This window comes from Anomaloglossus baeobatrachus, chromosome 7 (genome assembly GCF_048569485.1).
Source record: "Anomaloglossus baeobatrachus isolate aAnoBae1 chromosome 7, aAnoBae1.hap1, whole genome shotgun sequence".
In the NCBI taxonomy this organism is placed as follows: Eukaryota; Metazoa; Chordata; class Amphibia; order Anura; family Aromobatidae; genus Anomaloglossus; species Anomaloglossus baeobatrachus.
This window is the reverse complement of record NC_134359.1, coordinates 6,186,840-6,205,326: the sequence shown is the minus strand read 5'-3', so window position 1 is coordinate 6,205,326 and position 18,487 is coordinate 6,186,840. Positions and strand designations below refer to the sequence as shown.

The window sequence follows — 18,487 nt, the reverse complement described above, 5'->3', positions numbered from 1 at the left end:
CCATTGAAGTGGACGCAGATGAAACTGCGCGAAAGTGACTGCCTCTGCATGAGGCGTCTTAAGGGGTGTGACTGGCCTTGAAGGAGAGACTGCACCCCCGTCTGTAGTGAACGCTGCTTGTCCAGCGGAAGCTTCACTATCGCTGAGGGAGTGTGAAACTCCATGCCCAGATATGTCAGCGATTGGGCCGGTGCCCGATGTAACCTTGAAAAGTTGATGATCCACCCGAAACTCTGGAGAGTCTCCAGCGCCACGTTCAGGCTGTGTCGGCATGCCTCTTGAGAGGGTGCCTTGACAAGTGGATCGTCCAGTAAGGATCACAGAGTGACCCTGAGAGTGCAGGACTGCTCCCACTGCTGCCCTGAACTTGGTGAAAACCCGTAGGGCTGTCGCCAGACCGAAGGGCAGTGGTACGCCCTGAAGATGCTCGTCTTCAATAACGAAACGTAGCAAACGCTGGTGCTCTGGAGCAATCGGCACGTGGAGATAAGCATCCTGATGTCTATTGATGCTAGGAAATCTCCTTGAGACATTGAGGCAATGACGGAGCGGAGGGTTTCATCCGGAACCGCCTGGCCTTCACGTGCTTGGTGAGCAGTTTTAGGTCCAGAACGGAGCGGAAAAAGCCACCCTTTCTTGGCACCCCAATAAGATTGGAGGAAAAAACCGTGTCTTGTTCCTGAAGAGGAACAGGGATTACCACTCCTTCTGCCTGCAGAAGAGCATCGGCTCGGTGGGGGGGGGTGGGGGGGGGAGTTCTGAAGAATCGAGCCGGAGGACGAGAACAGAGCTCTATCCTGTACACGTGAGACACAATGTCTCTCACCCACCGGTCTGTGACCTGTGGCAGCTAAATGTACCCAGAAGCGGGAGATTCTGCCACCAACCGCGGATGCGGGGAGAGAGAGCTGAAATACATGAGGAGATCGCCTTGGTAGCGGTTCCTCCTGCTGCCTTCCTTGGGCGTGAATGAGCCCGGCCGGAATCTGAGCCCCTCTGAGCCTTTTGAGCCCTTTTAGACGAGGACAATTGGGACTTGCCCGAGCCTGGGAAGGACCAACCTCGACTGTCCCCCCAGGACAGCATTACTAGGGTAAGTCGCAATGCAGACATTGCGAGGTTAAGGACACCACCTGCGGCACAGATGTACATGTGCTCAAGACCAGCTGCGCAACACCAGCTGAAAAAGGTTAGGGTGCCCATACGGCTGCGAATGCCGGAGCAACCGACACGCTGAAAGCTTCACAGACAGATTTCAACCAGAGGTCTATCTGTCTGTCAATGGCATCTTTAAGTGAAGTCCCATCTTCCACTGCAACTATAGATCTAGCCGCAAGCCTGGAGATTGGGGGATCCACCCTTGGAGCGCTTGAGCACGTCAGGGGGGAAGAGACAACGCGTATCCTCAATACGGTTGGAGAAACGCTTATCGGGATAAGCGTGGTGTTCCTGGACTGCTTCTCTGGAGTCAGAGTGACCAGAAAAGTACTCAATATACGCTTGAGATACCGAAATAGGGATTTCTTCTGCTGTGAAGCTGACCCCTCCACTGGAGGAGTTGAGGGAGAAATACCCAACCTTCCATTGATGGACGCTATAAGATTATTCACTATAGCGTCACCATCCGGTGTATCCGGATTGAGAGCGGTCTCAGGATCAGAGTCCTGAACAGCTCCGTCTGCATCATCATACAGAGAGTACTGTGATGAAGTCGAGGGCCGTTCTTAGGGAGCTCGCTTAGGCCGTCTGGGACTGTCGTCCGTGTCAGAGCCTGCACCCTGGGATGCCTGGGACCCTCCTGGAGCCATGATTTGTTTCGAAATCAGGGTGGCCAGGGGCATTGAATCAACATTGCCCAAGGTCTGTCTGGACTGCAAAGTCTGTAAGAAGTTAGTCATAGTCACAGACAATATATCAGCGGAAACTGCAACTCCGTCCCTGTCCCTGGACAGGGATCACAGGTGGTTCTTTTGGCCACCTGTAGCAGAGACCCCGTTGAGTAATTGCACACACTGGGGGTCCTGGAACAGTATCGCATGCAGTACAAGCAGCATAGAAAGCCTGTGCCTTGGCACCCATGCTTTTTTTTTTTTTTTTTTTGCTGTTGCTGTCTAGCCATCTAGGAGCATTAGCCAAGAATAGCGACCGTACAGTGCAATGTATAGCATACAAGCATGAAGTACAATAAACACATCAGCACATGCAGTACAAGGAGCATAGAAAGCCTGTGCCTTGGCACCTTGGCTTTTCTGCAGCCGTTGTCTAGTTATTCAGGAGCATTAGCCAAGAAAAGCGACATACAGTGAATGTATAGCATACAATCATGAAAATAACCACTGCAGCACATGCAATCCAAGCAGCATTGAAAGCTTGTGCCTTAGCACCCTTGCTTTTCTGCTGCTGTTGTCTAGTCATCAAGGAGCATTAGCCAAGAATAGCGACATGCAGTGACTGTACAAGCATGAAAATAAACTCTGCAGTACATGCAATCCAAGCAGCATTGAAAGCTTGTGCCTTAGCACCATTGCTGTTTGCTGCCGCTGTCTAGCCATCTAGGCGGGTAGACAGCCTACAAGCATAAAAGACACATGACACTGCAGCACATGCAAGACAAGCAGCATATAGAGTCTGTGCTTTAGCACCCCTGATCTTTTGCTGCTGTTTCTAGGTCTGCATCCTGAATAGCGACCGTACACAAGTACAACAGGACACTTCGGCATTAGTGGGTCAGCACTTTAGTTGCCGCTTACCGCCCGCACAAAAGCGGGTGTGTGGCGCCGGAATCCTGTGCTGGTAGCTCAGCGCTTGTCTCCGTTTTCCCGCTCTGCGTGCCGGAATGGCTGCCGGCGTCCAGAGGAGAGGGCCGGGCCGAGGGCGTGCCCGAGACAAGAGCGGGAACCCGGCGCCCACTGTGTCTAGTGAAGGGGGCTGGAGAATGCAAATAAGGCTCCAGCCCTCGGCGCTGCTATAGAACAGCGTCTCTCCCTTTCCCTGAGTGACAGGGAGGGGGCGGGAACGAAGCGGCGCTAGGCCGCAAAAGCCGGGGACTAAAGTTAGAAGCGCCGCCGCCGTAAAAGCGCGGTCGGCGCGTCCCCGGCGCACTACAAGTCGCAGCTGCGCCGCCGCTCCAGGGGCGGTCGGCGCGGCGGTCCCCACACGTAAAGTCCCCCAGTAAACTGCAGGGACTATAAGCCCAGCGCACAGCGCTAGTCCCCGGCGCACTAGCACACCCAGCAAGCCTGGAGTGTGCGTGGCCTGCCATACGGGGACACAGAGTACCTGAAAGTTGCAGGGCCTTGTCCCTGAACGGCACTCCCGCTCCACATCCAGCAGGTTCTATGGGTCTGTGGATGGAGCCCGGCCTCAGGGCTTGGTGGCCGGAAAGATCCCACTTCCTCAGAGCCCCTCAGGGGGATGGGGAAGGAAAACAGCATGTGGGCTCCAGCCTCCGTACCAGCAATAGGTACCTCAACCTTACAAACCGCAAGTGGGGTGAGAAGGGAGCATGCTGGGGGCCCTAGTATGGGCCCTCTTTTCTTCCATCCGATATAGTCAGCAGCTACTGCTGACTAAACAGTGGAGCTATGCGTGGATGTCTGACCTCCTTCGCACAAAGCAGAAAACTGGTGAGCCAGTGATCCCACTGGGGGTGTATAGCCAGAAGGGGAGGGGCCTTACACTTTTTAGTGTAATGCTTTGTGTGGCCTCCGGAGGCAGTAGCTATACACCCAATCGTCAAATCGTCTGGGTCTCCCAATGGAGCGCCGAAGAAATATGGTTAATATCTCGTGAGCCATATTTCCGATAAATGTGGCAACCATAAAAATGGTGTCTCCGCATGCGGATGATGCTGGCACACCTTTTTTATGGGAGTGGGACCTTGGGAAGTACCCCAGGCGTGATATCGGCCGGTGGGGAACTGGCAGACAGGTCATGAGTCCTCTCGTTTTGCAGCTAAATTCATAACGGTCACAATGAGAGCATTGACGTCTGCCTACGACGCTCCCAGGCAAAGTTATGGCCAATATCCTATTTCTGGATAATTCTGACTCAAAGCGGGGGGAGTGGCAGTGCTTCCCTGTGAGGTCACGAAGGTAGGAGGGGACCTGGATTTGCCCAGGTTGATAACCCCAATTCGGCCATTTTCCCAGTGTTCTTTCGCCGGGGGTCACGTGTAGGAAACATCTGTGGGAAAGATCCTAGAAACCTGGTCTACAGCGCCCCCCTGTGGCCAGACGCACAAGGTAACTGATTGAATTGTAAACCTGTTTGTAATCCATATCTTGCTTGTATATGTACTCTGACCTATGTATATTCTGTAGATCCCCTATTGTATATATTGTAGTTTCTAGTATGGCTTAGGCCGATTAAATTATATAATTAATCTTGGGCTGTTCTGTTATCTCGATCTTGAACCCCACGCCTGTGTGTTCGGCTAATAGTTACCGTAAATCGGTTGGTGGCAGCGAGTGTGTGCCAAGGATCATTGTGGGGCGGCCAGTGAGAGGCGAGGAGGTTCTTATATATTTCGTCCGCGGAGGTCGGAGGAATATATACCCTGCTCTCACCGGGGACCCTTCAATCATCGGCACAGGAGAATAGCGGCCTCCTTGCTTATTTTCGGGCAATTCCATAATTGGCCTGACTATAAGAGGGGTGCTAGAGAGCGCTTCACGTGCTTTGTCTGTCGGTCGGGAGGTATAAAGGAGGGGTGACCCCCACTTGTTACCCCCCGATTGTGACGTACTGGTGGCCAGCGCGGGGGATTTCTGAGTGACCCCCCCCGGTGGTTCGTGACATCACATATTTATACACAACAGGACATAGAATGGAGCAGTAATAAGACAAGTGACGTGAAGCAGAACTATCACTATGGGAAGAGGACAAACTGTTGTGGCCATAAATATTCCAGCAGTTCATAGATAAGCAGTGTGAAAGTTTTACTGTCCTCTGATCGGGGTCTGGTCCGGGCTGTGATGCTCTGAGGAACACATTTCTTAATTGATGTAAAAAGACATGAATCGATGAGACACATTTATTCCTGCTCTGAATGTTTCACCGGTCGTCATAAGTTAGTACACCCAGACTCTCCTGTCTCTCTGGGACTTGAAATTTCCTTTCAATACCAGCAATTTCATGTCCATGATGCTGTGGTCGGGGTTACAAAAATGTTTAGCCACAGGTAGATCTATCCTTCTTTCTCTAATGTGTCTTTGACACATTCAAAGCAGGAATGAATGTGTCACATGGATTCATGTCTTTTTACAACAATTAAGAAATGTGCTCATCAGACCATCCGGGGGCGTCACAGCCCAGACAAGACCCCAATCAGAGGACAATAAAACTTTCACACTGCTTATCTATGAACTGCTGCAATATTTATGGCCACAACAGTTTGTCCTCTTCCCATAGTGATAGTTCTGCTTCACATAGCTTGTCTTATTACTGCTCCATTCTAGGTCCTGTTGTGTATAAATATGTGACTCTTCATATTGTGTTATACTGAGCCTGATGAAGAGACCGGAGGAGTCTGGAGCTGCTATTATTACCATCTTGTCAGTTAGCCATTAAAAAGGTATCAACCGCTGAGGACTCTCCGTTCTTTTAAACAATTTTTTTATCTCAACTGGCTAACACGGTACAAAGATATATTTTACCTGCATCTACAACAATTAATCCTGGAAACTTTTCTTCTCGTCTTTCATTAATATTTTTTATTGAAGACTTCGGTTAAACAGAGAATAAAACAGTGAAATGTGGGCGTGTGACCGGTGCCGAAACATAAATCAATGCAGATCAGAAGAAAAAATCTAAATACGATGGAAGAAGATGGGAAATCAGCGGTATGTGCAGAGTAAAGTAGCGGAGGCCACAAAGAGGTAATGAGGCTGACAGCTGTGGGGTGACTCAGATGACTGATGATACACCTGACAGTTGTGGGGTGACGCGGATGATGCACCTGACAGTTGTGGGGTGACGCGGATGATGCACCTGACAGTTGTGGGGTGACACGGATGATGCACCTGACAGTTGTGGGGTGACACGGATGATGCACCTGACAGTTGTGGGGTGACACGGATGATGCACCTGACAGTTGTGGGGTGACACGGATGATGCACCTGACAGTTGTGGGGTGACACGGATGACTGATGACGTGGCTGAGAGTTGTGGGGTGACACGGATGATGCACCTGACAGTTGTGGGATACAAAGAAAAGATTTTAAAAAATCCAATAAACTGTAGGTTTATTCAGATTTATAACTTGTGTTACGAGCACCTTCAGAGTCGCCTTTGCACCTTTTTTTGTCTTGTTTTGCCCCTTTGTTCATTTTTCTATTTGCGCCTTTTTTGGTTTACTTTCTTTGCTCACCGCTTTTTTTCTGCTTTGTGAAGTTTCGCGATTCCAGATCTTTTCTCCTGATCCATCAAATGTGATTTTTAAAAAGTCAGAAATTTTGGCACAACTCTTCCTCCTGGTGTTTTTCAGTGCGCAGTATTTTAGTAGAATTTTTGGTTTCATTTTGGCACCAAAAAGTCACAAAAAGTTTTTGTCTCAAAGTCCATTTTCTACAAAAAATGCAAATGAGCCAGGGCCTCGGTCTATAGCTCTGTGTCCCCCGCCCTGAGTCAGTGTCCTTCTGGGGGACAGGCCACTAGGTGGGGGTGATTCCAGCCATCACATGTTGTAAATGTCTCATTATGTAGCACATCACCCGTCACATGGACACGGGGCCTCGCAGCCCCACAGACCATTCCTCTATGAGCAGATAGATCTGACAATCACCGATGTCGCCCAGTTCCCTGCACTGGGTACAATACTGACCTATAGGGCCAGAAGAAGGGAATTTTGTTACTTACCGTAAATTCCTTTTCTTCTAGCTCTTATTGGGAGACCCAGACGATTGGGGTATAGCTACTGCCCTCTGGAGGCCACACAAAGCACTACATCAAAAGTGCAAGGCCCCTCCCCCTCTGGCTATACCCCCCCCGTGGTATCACGGGTTCTCCAGTTTTAGTGCCAAAGCAAGAAGGAGGAAGCCAATAACTGGTTTAAACAAATTAACTCCGAATAACATCGGAGAACTGAAAAACCGTTCAACATGAACAACATGTGTACCCGCAAACAACAAAAAAACATCCCGAAGGACAACAGGGCGGGTGCTGGGTCTCCCAATAAGAGCTAGAAGAAAAGGAATTTACGGTAAGTAACAAAATTCCCTTCTTCTTCAGCGCTCTATTGGGAGACCCAGACGATTGGGACGTCCAAAAGCTGTCCCTGGGTGGGTAAAGAAATACCTCATGTTAGAGCTGCAAAACAGCCCTCCCCTACGGGGGTGTCACTGCCGCCTGCAGGACTCTTCTACCTAAGCTGGCATCCGCCGAAGCATAGGTATGCACCTGATAATGCTTGGTGAAAGTGTGCAGACTGGACCAGGTAGCTGCCTGGCACACCTGTTGAGCCGAAGCCTGGTGACGTAATGCCCAGGACGCACCCACGGCTCTGGTTGAGTGGGCTTTTAGCCCTGAAGGAACCGGAAGCCCCGCAGAACGGTAGGCCTCTAGAATTGGTTCTTTGATCCATCGAGCCAGGGTGGCTTTAGAAGCCTGCAACCCCTTGCGCGGACCAGCGACAAGGACAAAAAGTGCATCGGCACGGCGCATGGGCGCCGTGCGGGAAATGTAGATTCTGAGTGCTCTCACCAGATCTAGCAAACGTAAGTCCTTTTCATACCGGTGAACCGGATGAGGACAAAACGAAGGCAAGGATATATCCTGATTAAGATGAAAAGAGGATACGACTTTAGGGAGAAACTCCGGAATAGGGCGCAGCACTACCTTGTCCTGGTGGAACACCAGGAAGGGAGCCTTGGATGACAGAGCTGCCAGCTCAGACACTCGCCGAAGCGATGTGATCGCAACAAGAAACGCCACTTTCTGTGACAGCCGAGAAAAGGAAACTTCCTTCAGAGGCTCGAAGGGCGGCTTCTGGAGAGCAACTAGTACCCTGTTCAGATCCCATGGATCTAACGGCCGCTTGTACGGGGGCACAATATGACAGACCCCCTGCAGGAACGTGCGCACCTTAGAAAGACGTGCTAGACGCTTCTGAAAAAACACGGATAGTGCCGAAACTTGCCCTTTAAGGGAGCTGAGCGACAAGCCCTTTTCTAACCCCGATTGCAGGAAGGAAAGAAACTTGGGCAATGCAAATGGCCAGGGAGACACTCCCTGAGCAGAGCACCAGGATAAGAAAATCTTCCACGTTCTGTGGTAGATCTTAGCCGAATTCGACTTTCTAGCTTGTCTCATTGTGGCAACGACTCCTTGAGATAATCCTGCAGATGCTAGGATCCAGGACTCAATGGCCACACAGTCAGGTTCAGGGCCGCAGAATTCTGATGGAAAAACGGCCCTTGGGACAGTAAGTCTGGTCGGTCTGGCAGTGACCACGGTCGACCGATCGTGAGATGCCACAGATCCGGATACCACGACCTCCTCGGCCAGTCTGGAGCGACGAGTATGATGCGGCTGCACTCGGATCTGATCTTGCGTAGCACTCTGGGCAAAAGCGCCAGAGGCGGAAACACGTATGGGAGCTGAAACTGCGACCAATCTTGAACCAAGGCGTCTGCCGCCAGAGCTCTTTGATCGCGCGACCTCGCCATGAATGCCGGGACCTTGTTGTTGTGCCGGGATGCCATTAGGTCGACGTCCGGCACTCCCCAGCGGCGACAGATTTCCTGAAACACGTCCGGGTGAAGGGACCATTCCCCTGCGTCCATGCCCTGGCGACTGAGGAAGTCTGCTTCCCAGTTTTCTACGCCTGGGATGTGAACCGCGGATATGGTGGATGCTCTGTCCTCCACCCACCTTAGAATGCGCCGGACTTCTTGGAAGGCTTGCCGACTGCGCGTCCCTCCTTGGTGGTTGATGTATGCCACCGCTGTGGAGTTGTCCGATTGGATTCGGATCTGCTTTCCTTCCAGCCACTGTTGGAAGGCCAGTAGAGCAAGATACACTGCTCTGATCTCCAGAACATTGATCTGAAGGGTGGACTCCTGCGGAGTCCACGTCCCCTGAGCCCTGTGGTGGAGAAATACTGCTCCCCACCCTGACAGACTCGCATCTGTCGTGACTACTGCCCAGGATGGGGGCAGGAAGGATCTTCCCTGAGACAATGAGGTGGGAAGGAGCCACCATTGTAGGGAGTCCTTGGCCGTCTGGGAAAGCGAGACTTTCCTGTCCAGGGACGTTGACTTCCCGTCCCATTGGCGGAGAATGTCCCATTGAAGTGGGCGCAGATGAAACTGCGCAAAGGGAACTGCTTCCATGGCTGCCACCATCTTCCCTAGGAAATGCATGAGGCGCCGCAAGGGATGCAACTGGCCCTGCAGAAGAGATTGCACCCCTGTCTGTAATGACCGCTGCTTGTTCAGCGGAAGCTTCACTATCGCTGCTAGAGTATGAAACTCCATGCCAAGATACGTTAGTGATTGAGTCGGTGATAGGATCGACTTTGGAAAGTTGATGATCCATCCGAAAGACTGTAGGGTCTCCAGCGTAGCATTCAGGCTGTGCTGACATGCCTCTTGAGAGGGAGCTTTGACCAATAAATCGTCTAGGTAAGGGATCACCGAGTGTCCCTGAGAGTGCAAGACTGCTACCACCGCCGCCATGACCTTGGTGAAGACCCGTGGGGCTGTTGCCAGACCAAATGGCAGAGCTACGAACTGAAAATGGTCGTCTCCTATCACAAAACGTAGAAAACGTTGATGTTCTGTAGCAATTGGCACGTGGAGATAAGCATCTTTGATGTCTATTGAGGCAAGGAAGTCTCCTCTGGACATTGAGGCAATGACAGAACGCAGGGTTTCCATCCGGAACTTCCTGGCGTGCACATGTTTGTTGAGCCGTTTTAGGTCCAGAACAGGACGGAACGAGCCGTCCTTTTTTGGAACCACAAAGAGATTGGAGTAAAACCCTTGCCCTTGTTCCTGAGGAGGGACTGGGATCACCACTCCTTCCGCTCTTAGGGAGCCCACCGCCTGCAGCAGAGCATCTGCTCGGTCTGGATGTGGGGAGGTTCTGAAGAACCGAGCTGGAGGACGAGAATTGAACTCGATTCTGTACCCGCGAGACAAAATGTCCGTCACCCACCGGTCTTTGACCTGTGACATCCAAATGCCGGAAAAGCGGGAGAGCCTGCCCCCGACCGGCGATGCGGAGGGAGGGAGCTGGAAGTCATGAGGTAGCCGCTTTGGAAGCGGTACCTCCATTTGCTTTCTTGGGGCGCGTGTGAGCCCGCCACGAATCTGAGTTTCTTTGCGTCCTCTGAGTCCCTTTGGACGAGGTAAATGGTGTCTTGCCCGAACCTCGAAAGGACTGAAACCTCTGCTGCCACTTTTTCTGCTGAGGTTTGGTTGTTCTGGGTTGTGGTAAAGAGGAGTCTTTACCCTTAGACTGCTTAATGATATCAGCCAATGGCTCGCCAAACAGTCTATCTCTAGATAAAGGCAAACTGGTTAAACATTTTTTGGAACCAGCATCTGCTTTCCAGTCCTTTAACCACAAGGCTCTGCGCAAAACTACCGAATTGGCGGACGCCATTGAGGTGCGACTGGTAGATTCTAGGACCGCATTGATAGCGTAAGACGCAAACGCCGACATCTGCGTGGTAAGGTGCGCCACTTGCGGCACTGTTGGATGTATGATAGCATCCACTTTTGCTAAGCCAGCTGAAATAGCCTGGAGTGCCCATACGGCTGCGAATGCCGGAGCAAACGACGCGCCGATAGCTTCATAGACAGATTTTAACCAAAGGTCCATCTGTCTGTCATTGGCATCTTTAAGTGAAGCGCCATCCTCCACTGCAACTATGGACCTAGCTGCGAGTTTGGAAATCGGGGGGTCTACCTTTGGACACTGTGTCCAGCGCTTGACCACCTCAGGGGGGAAAGGGAAACGCGTATCTTTAGATCGTTTAGAGAAACGCCTTTCTGGGTGAGCGTCGTGCTTCTGGATTGATTCTCTGAAGTCAGCGTGATCCAACAAAGCACTCAATTTACGCTTGGGATAAAGGAAACGAAACTTCTCCTGCTCCGCAGCCGCCTCTTCTGCTGAAGGGGCTGGGGGAGAAATATCCAACAGCCTATTGATGGCTGAGATAAGGTCGTTTACCATGGCATCCCCATCAGGGGTATCCAGGTTGAGAGGGGTTCCAGGAATGGATTCCTGATCACTCTCATCAGACACATCACAGGGAGACTGATTGCGCTGAGACCCTGAGCAGTGTGATGACGTCGAGGGTCTTTCCCAGCGAGCTCGCTTAGGGTGGCTGGGGCTATCATCTGAGTCATAATCCTCGGCCTGTGAAGCCGGGGACTCCCCTGTGGGCTGGATTAATTCCAAGTGAGGGGGACCTGAGGACAGAGGCCTCGCCGTGCCCAAAGACTGAGCCCCATGCATAGATTGCAAGGTTTCAAGGATTTTTGCCATAGAGACAGACATATTATCAGCAAAAACTGCAAAGTCTGTCCCTGTCACCGGGGCAGGACTTACAGGCGTCTCAGCCTGGGTCACTCTCCCTCCTGACTCCGGCTGGCGAAGCAGCACCGGGTCGGAGCATTGCACACAATGGGGGTCATCGGAGCCTGCTGGTAGATTAGCCCCACATGCAGCACACGCAGTATACACAGCCCTAGCCTTGGCAGCCTTGCGTTTTGAGGATGGCATGTTGCTGCTTCCACAGAGTGATCTGGGATATGCAGCCAGAAGCGACCTCACAGTGCAAGAAATACAATATCTCTATATCCTACACAGTACACCAATACACCGTGAGGCACTAGAGGGACCAGCACAGAAAAATCGCTTACCGCCCGCTTAAAAAGCGGGTGTGTGGTCGCCAGATAGCCCCTAGTCCAGGCCTCCCAGAGCCTTGCGTCCTTCCTCCAGCCAGACTGCATGTAATGGCTGCCGGCGTCCTGAGAGAGAAGGGGGGCGGGCCCTGGGCGTTCCTGGCTAAGAGCGGGAAGCCTGCTTCCCTCTGTGCCTAGTGTGAGGGCTGGAGCATGTAAATCAGGCTCCAGCCCTCGTCGCTGCTAGCGAACAGCGTCTCTCCCCTACCCTGAATGACAGGGTGGGGGCGGGAACGAATCGGAGCTGCCGGCGTCCTAGGCCCAAAAAGCCGGGGACTCAATTTATAACCGCCGCCGCCGTAAAAGCGCGGACGGCGGATCCCCGGCGCACCACAAGTCACAGCAGCGCCGCCCGGTCCAGAGGGGGTCGGCGCTGCGTTCCCATACACAAACAATCCCCCAGTAATCTGTAGGGACACTAGCTCCAACGTTGCGGTCCCCGGCGCACTACAACACCCAGCCAGCCCGGAGTGTGTCTGTGCCTGCCGGGGACACAGAGTACCTGTATGATGCAGGGCCTGTCCCTGATCGTACTCCTGCTCCGTCTCCATCAGGTTCTAATGGGTCTGTGGATGGAGCCCGGCGTCAGAGCTGAGAGGCCGGCAGGATCCCACTTCCACAGAGCCCTACCAGGGGATGTGGAAGGAAAACAGCATGTGGGCTCCAGCCTCCGTACCAGCAATAGGTACCTCAACCTTACAACACCATCCAGGGGTGAGAAGGGAGCATGCTGGGGACACTATATGTGTCCTCTTTTCTTCCATCCGAAATAGTCAGCAGCTACTGCTGACTAAAATCTGTGGAGCTATGCATGGAATGTCTGACCTGCTTCGCACACAAAGCTAAAACTGGAGAACCCGTGATACCACGGGGGGGGTATAGCCAGAGGGGGAGGGGCCTTGCACTTTTAATGTAGTGCTTTGTGTGGCCTCCAGAGGGCAGTAGCTATACCCCAATCGTCTGGGTCTCCCAATAGAGCGCTGAAGAAAGGCAGACGGCGGTTGTCCCAGAGGCGGCCACAGCAGCGGCGGCGGTGAGTGTATAACGTCCATACCGAAACAATACAAAAGGGGGGTCGGGAAGATGTCAGAGAGGACAGAGGAGGAGGGAGGCCTGCGGTACAGAGGACAGGCGAGGACAGGATGGAGACTGCATCAGGAGGAGGCACAGCAGTGCGGTGTCTACAGCAGATACTACAGGGTGCAGCACAAGGCTCCGGTCATGGTCTCCAGCCGCCAAGAGAAGGAGACGAAACCCCCGGCCGGTCACAGCAGACATCATTTACTGAACGTGATGAGATACTCGGGGTACGCCTGGATGTCATGGAAAATCACAAACATGGTGGGTGCCGCCGGATTGTCGGTGACGCTATCGTAAAGGTCGGTGATGTTAGATGAGCTCTTGGCCGGTGGAGCCAGCATCCCCCGCTGTCCAGGACAGAACGCCCCGGTAAGTACCCGGGCCAGATACATGTATTTGAGTCCATTTGTGTCTGGTCTGGAATACTGGTCGTGCGCAGAATAACTGGAATCCACCGCAAAATACGTCCCATTTCCATAACAGGCGGCTGTACACGAGAGAAACAAAAGTCATCAATCAAGGATCCAATCACATATCCGCTCAGACTCCGGACAGACACACATCCCCCATGTTCCCCTGGGCCCCGGACTGTCATGTATCCCAAATATCCACCTGGGACTTGGACTGCCATATATCCCACATATTCCAGCCGCTGTGTGTGACTATGTGACTGCTGAGCGGTGGCAGTGCGCGGTGTACACAGAGTCACGAGTCTCCGATATTGCCGGTCTGAGCAGGTGTTGTGTGTGACTATGTGACTGCTGAGCGGTGGCAGTGCGCGGTGTACACAGAGTCACGAGTCTCCGATATTGCCGGTCTGAGCAGGTGTTGTGTGTGACTACGTGACTGCTGAGCGGTGGCAGTGCGCGGTATACACAGAGTCACGAGTCTCCGATATTGCCGGTCTGAGCAGGCGCTGTGTGTGACTATGTGACTGCTGAGCGGTGGCAGTGCGCGATGTACACACAGTCACGAGTCTCTGGTATTGCCAGTCTGACCAGGTGCTGTGTGTGACTATGTGACTGCTGAGCGGTGGCAGTGTGTGATGTACACACAGTCACGATTCTCTGGTATTGCTGGTCTGAGCAGGCGCTGTGTGTGACTATGTGACTGCTGAGCAGTGGCAGTGTGCGGTGTACACAGAGTCACAAGTCTCTGGTGTTGCTTGTCTGAGCAGGCGCTGTGTGTGACTATGTGACTGCTGAGCGGTGGCAGTGTGCGGTGTACACAGAGTCACAAGTCTCTGGTGTTGCTTGTCTGAGCAGGCGCTGTGTGTGACTATGTGACTGCTGAGCGGTGGCAGTGTGCAGTGTACACAGAGTCACAAGTCTCTGGTGTTGCTGGTCTGAGCAGGTGCTGTGTGTGACTATGTGACTGCTGAGCGGTGGCAGTGTGCAGTGTACAGAGTCACGAGTCTCTGGTATTGCTGGTCTGAGCAGGCGCTGTGTGTGACTATGTCACTGCTGAGCGGTGGCAGTGTGCAGTGTACACAGAGTCACAAGTCTCTGGTGTTGCTGGTCTGAGCAGGTGCTGTGTGTGACTATGTGACTGCTGAGCGGTGGCAGTGTGCAGTGTACAGAGTCACGAGTCTCTGGTATTGCTGGTCTGAGCAGGCGCTGTGTGTGACTTATGTGACTGCTGAGCGGTGGCAGTGCGCGGTCTCTCCATTCTGTGTACAAGGGAAAACTGCAAAATCGGCAGAGGCTCAAATCCTTCCTTCCCGCTGTATATCCGCTGTATATCGCACTTCGCGCTCTTTCGCTGTGAGCCGCAGGGTTTGTTGCTCGGTGCAGAATTTTCTCTTGCAGCAGAATGTTCTTCTTTATAGTCACATTGTACTGATACATGAGGATACAGCTCTACATATCCCTACACCTCTGTGTATTAAATAAATTAATACACTACATATATATATTATATAGTGTATATATTTACAGATGTTCACTGGTATATAGGGGTGTACTTCCTTTTTAAACCATAAGATTTTAATTTACAAAATGTGTCAAATATTACATCATATTGACAATAAATTCTTAACAATCAGCACATTATTATGGGGGTGGGGGAGGGGAGGGAGTCGGGGGAAATGGTGACTTTACATTTATTTTCTGATCACATTCTCTATATATATATATAAATCTTCAGAGTTATTTATAGAGGGGTATTTCCACATTCAGTACCAGTACAATGTGCCTATAAAGAAGAACAGAATATATAGCTGTAGCCAGAGATAATTCTCCTTATCCTCGACAACACAGCCTGTGCTGGCTACCATGCAGGCGAGTGTGACTATGAATCCGGGGAGGCCAAAGCACGGAGTGACTGAATGTGCAGAGACGCTGCCGTCTCCCAAGCTCCAGAGACGGAGGAGAAGATGAACAGTTACAGCAGCACCTGAGCCTGCAAGGAGGAGACAATGCCGCGCTGCAACGCTGAAGACGGGACCAAGCCCTGACCTCCCAGGACAGCAAGTCATGGATCTAGGGACGGTTAAAGGTATGGCCAAGAAGCCCTCCCATCCCCCAACCTCGCACTTACTCCTCCCGCCTCCCACATTTCCCTGCCGTGCCCCGGCCTCTCACGTACACCTCCTGTGCCCCAGCCTCTGACGTATGCCTCCTGTGCCCCCAGCCTCCCACGTATGCCTCCTGTGCCCCAGCCTCTCACGTATGCCTCCTGTGCCCCAGCCTCTCACGTATGCCTCCTGTGCCCCAGCCTCTCACGTATGCCTCCTGTGCCCCAGGCTCCCACGTATGCCTCCTGTGCCCCAGGCTCCCACGTATGCCTCCTGTGCCACAGCCTACCACGTATGCCTCCTGTGCCACAGCCTACCACGTACGTCTCCTGTGCCCCAGCCTTCCACGTACCCCTCTTGTGCAGTGGCCTTCCACGTACCCCTCCTGTGCAGTGGCCTAACACGTACCCCTCCTGTGCAGTGGCCTAACATGTACCCCTCCTGTGCAGTGGCCTATCACGTACCCCTCCTGTGCCCCAGCCTCCCACGTACACCTCCTGTGCCCCAGCCTCCCACGTACACCTCCTGTGCCCCAGCCTCCCACGTACACCTCCTGTGCCCCGGCCTCCCATGTACCCCTTCTGTGCCCCAGCCTCCCACGTACACCTCCTGTGACCCGGCCTCCCATGTACCCCTCCTGTGCCCCAGCCTCCCACGTACACCTCCTGTGACCCGGCCTCCCACGTACCCCTCCTGTGCCCCGGCCTCCCATGTGCCCCGGCCTCCACTGCGCCCATCGTGGACCACTGGCTGTCATACACCCCATGTATCTCACCGTTCTTTCCTGCGTAGCTTCGATTGAACCCATTTTGGTTGACAGTTTTTATGGTGCTGGACTCGGTCCCGTGGAAGAGCCGCCGCTCGTTGGTCGTTGTCCCGTTCTTGGTGTCGATGGCCCGTTTCTTTAGCTGGTAATTCATCCACAGATCCTTGTTCTGAATTCTCTCCATCTGCAAAGAAAATAAAGTGAGGTCAAAGGCGCAACTTCTACCAGAGCGGTAATATACCAGCAGAATGTGGCGGCATCTACCATAATGTGGCCTAATTCATCAAAGCATTTTCGCCAGAAATCTGGAGTGAAACCACTTTGAAAGAAGGGAATTTTGTTACTTACCGTAAATTCCTTTTCTTCTAGCTCCTATTGGGAGACCCAGACGATTGGGTGTATAGCACTGCCTCCGGAGGCCACACAAAGCAATTACACTAAAAAGTGTAAGGCCCCTCCCCTTCTGGCTATACACCCCCAGTGGGATCACTGGCTCACCAGTTTTAGTGCAAAAGCAAGAAGGAGGAAAGCCAATAACTGGTTTAAACAAATTCACTCCGAAGTAACGTCGGAGAACTGAAAACCATTCAACATGAACAACATGTGTACCCGAAAAACAACCAGAAATCCCGAAGGACAACAGGGCGGGTGCTGGGTCTCCCAATAGGAGCTAGAAGAAAAGGAATTTACGGTAAGTAACAAAATTCCCTTCTTCTTCGGCGCTCCATTGGGAGACCCAGACGATTGGGACGTCCAAAAGCTGTCCCTGGGTGGGTAAAGAAATACCTCATGTTAGAGCTGCAAAGACAGCCCTCCCCTACGGGGAGGCAACTGCCGCCTGCAGGACTCTTCTACCTAGGCTGGCGTCCGCCGAAGCATAGGTATGCACCTGATAATGTTTGGTGAAAGTGTGCAGACTCGACCAGGTAGCTGCCTGGCACACCTGTTGAGCCGTAGCCTGGTGTCGTAATGCCCAGGACGCACCCACGGCTCTGGTAGAATGGGCCTTCAGCCCTGATGGAACCGGAAGCCCAGCAGAACTGTAGGCTTCAAGAATTGGTTCTTTGATCCATCGAGCCAGGGTGGCTTTGGAAGCCTGCGACCCTTTGCGCTTACCAGCGACAAGGACAAAGAGTGCATCCGAGCGGCGCAGGGGCGCCGTGCGGGAAGAAGGGAATTTTGTTACTTACCGTAAATTCCTTTTCTTCTAGCTCTTATTGGGAGACCCAGACGATTGGGTGTATAGCACTGCCTCCGGAGGCCACACAAAGCAATTACACTAAAAAGTGTAAGGCCCCTCCCCTTCTGGCTATACACCCCCCGTGGGATCACGGCTGCTCAGTTTTAGTGCTAAAGCAAGAAGGAGGAAAGCCAATAACTGGTTTAAACAAATTCACTCCGAGTAACATCGGAGAACTGAAAACCGTTCAACATGAACAACATGTGTACCCGCAAACAAACCAAAAATCCCGAAGGACAACAGGGCGGGTGCTGGGTCTCCCAATAAGAGCTAGAAGAAAAGGAATTTACGGTAAGTAACAAAATTCCCTTCTTCTTCGGTGCTCTATTGGGAGACCCAGACGATTGGGACGTCCAAAAGCTGTCCCTGGGTGGGTAAAGAAATACCTCATGTTAGAGCTGCAAGACAGCCCTCCCCTACGGGGAGGCAACTGCCGCCTGCAGGACTCTTCTACCTAGGCTGGCGTCCGCCGAAGCATAGGTATGCACCTGATAATGTTTGGTGAAAGTGTGCAGACTCGACCAGGTAGCTGCCTGGCACACCTGTTGAGCCGTAGCCTGGTGTCGCAATGCCCAGGACGCACCCACGGCTCTGGTAGAATGGGCCTTCAGCCCTGATGGAACCGGAAGCCCAGCAGAACGGTAGGCTTCAAGAATTGGTTCTTTGATCCATCGAGCCAGGGTGGCCTTGGAAGCCTGCGACCCTTTGCGCTTACCAGCGACAAGGACAAAGAGTGCATCCGAACGGCGCAGGGGCGCCGTGCGGGAAATGTAGATTCTGAGTGCTCTCACCAGATCTAACAAATGTAAATCCTTCTCATACCGATGAACTGCATGAGGACAAAACGAAGGCAAAGAGATATCCTGATTAAGATGAAAAGAGGATACCACCTTCGGGAGAAACTCCTGAATGGGGCGCAGCACTACCTTGTCCTGGTGGAAGACCAGGAAGGGAGCCTTGGAAGACAGCGC

General features: G+C 52.5%; 1 protein-coding gene across 3 annotated transcripts in view; it reads right to left on the bottom strand.

Moving 5' to 3' along the window:
* Positions 1-12,870: 12,870 nt before the first annotated feature.
* The window catches only part of PARP14 (poly(ADP-ribose) polymerase family member 14), a 216,292-nt gene continuing 210,675 nt past the window's right edge, over positions 12,871-18,487 (bottom strand). For all 3 annotated transcript variants that reach the window (XM_075316982.1, XM_075316980.1, XM_075316981.1), the window contains 2 exons: positions 16,286-16,460; positions 12,871-13,482 (listed from right to left, as the gene is read on the bottom strand). In XM_075316982.1, coding sequence (XP_075173097.1) covers positions 13,193-13,482; positions 16,286-16,460 — 465 coding nt within the window. In that variant the 3' untranslated portion in view covers positions 12,871-13,192. The remainder of the gene's footprint in view (positions 13,483-16,285; positions 16,461-18,487) is intronic.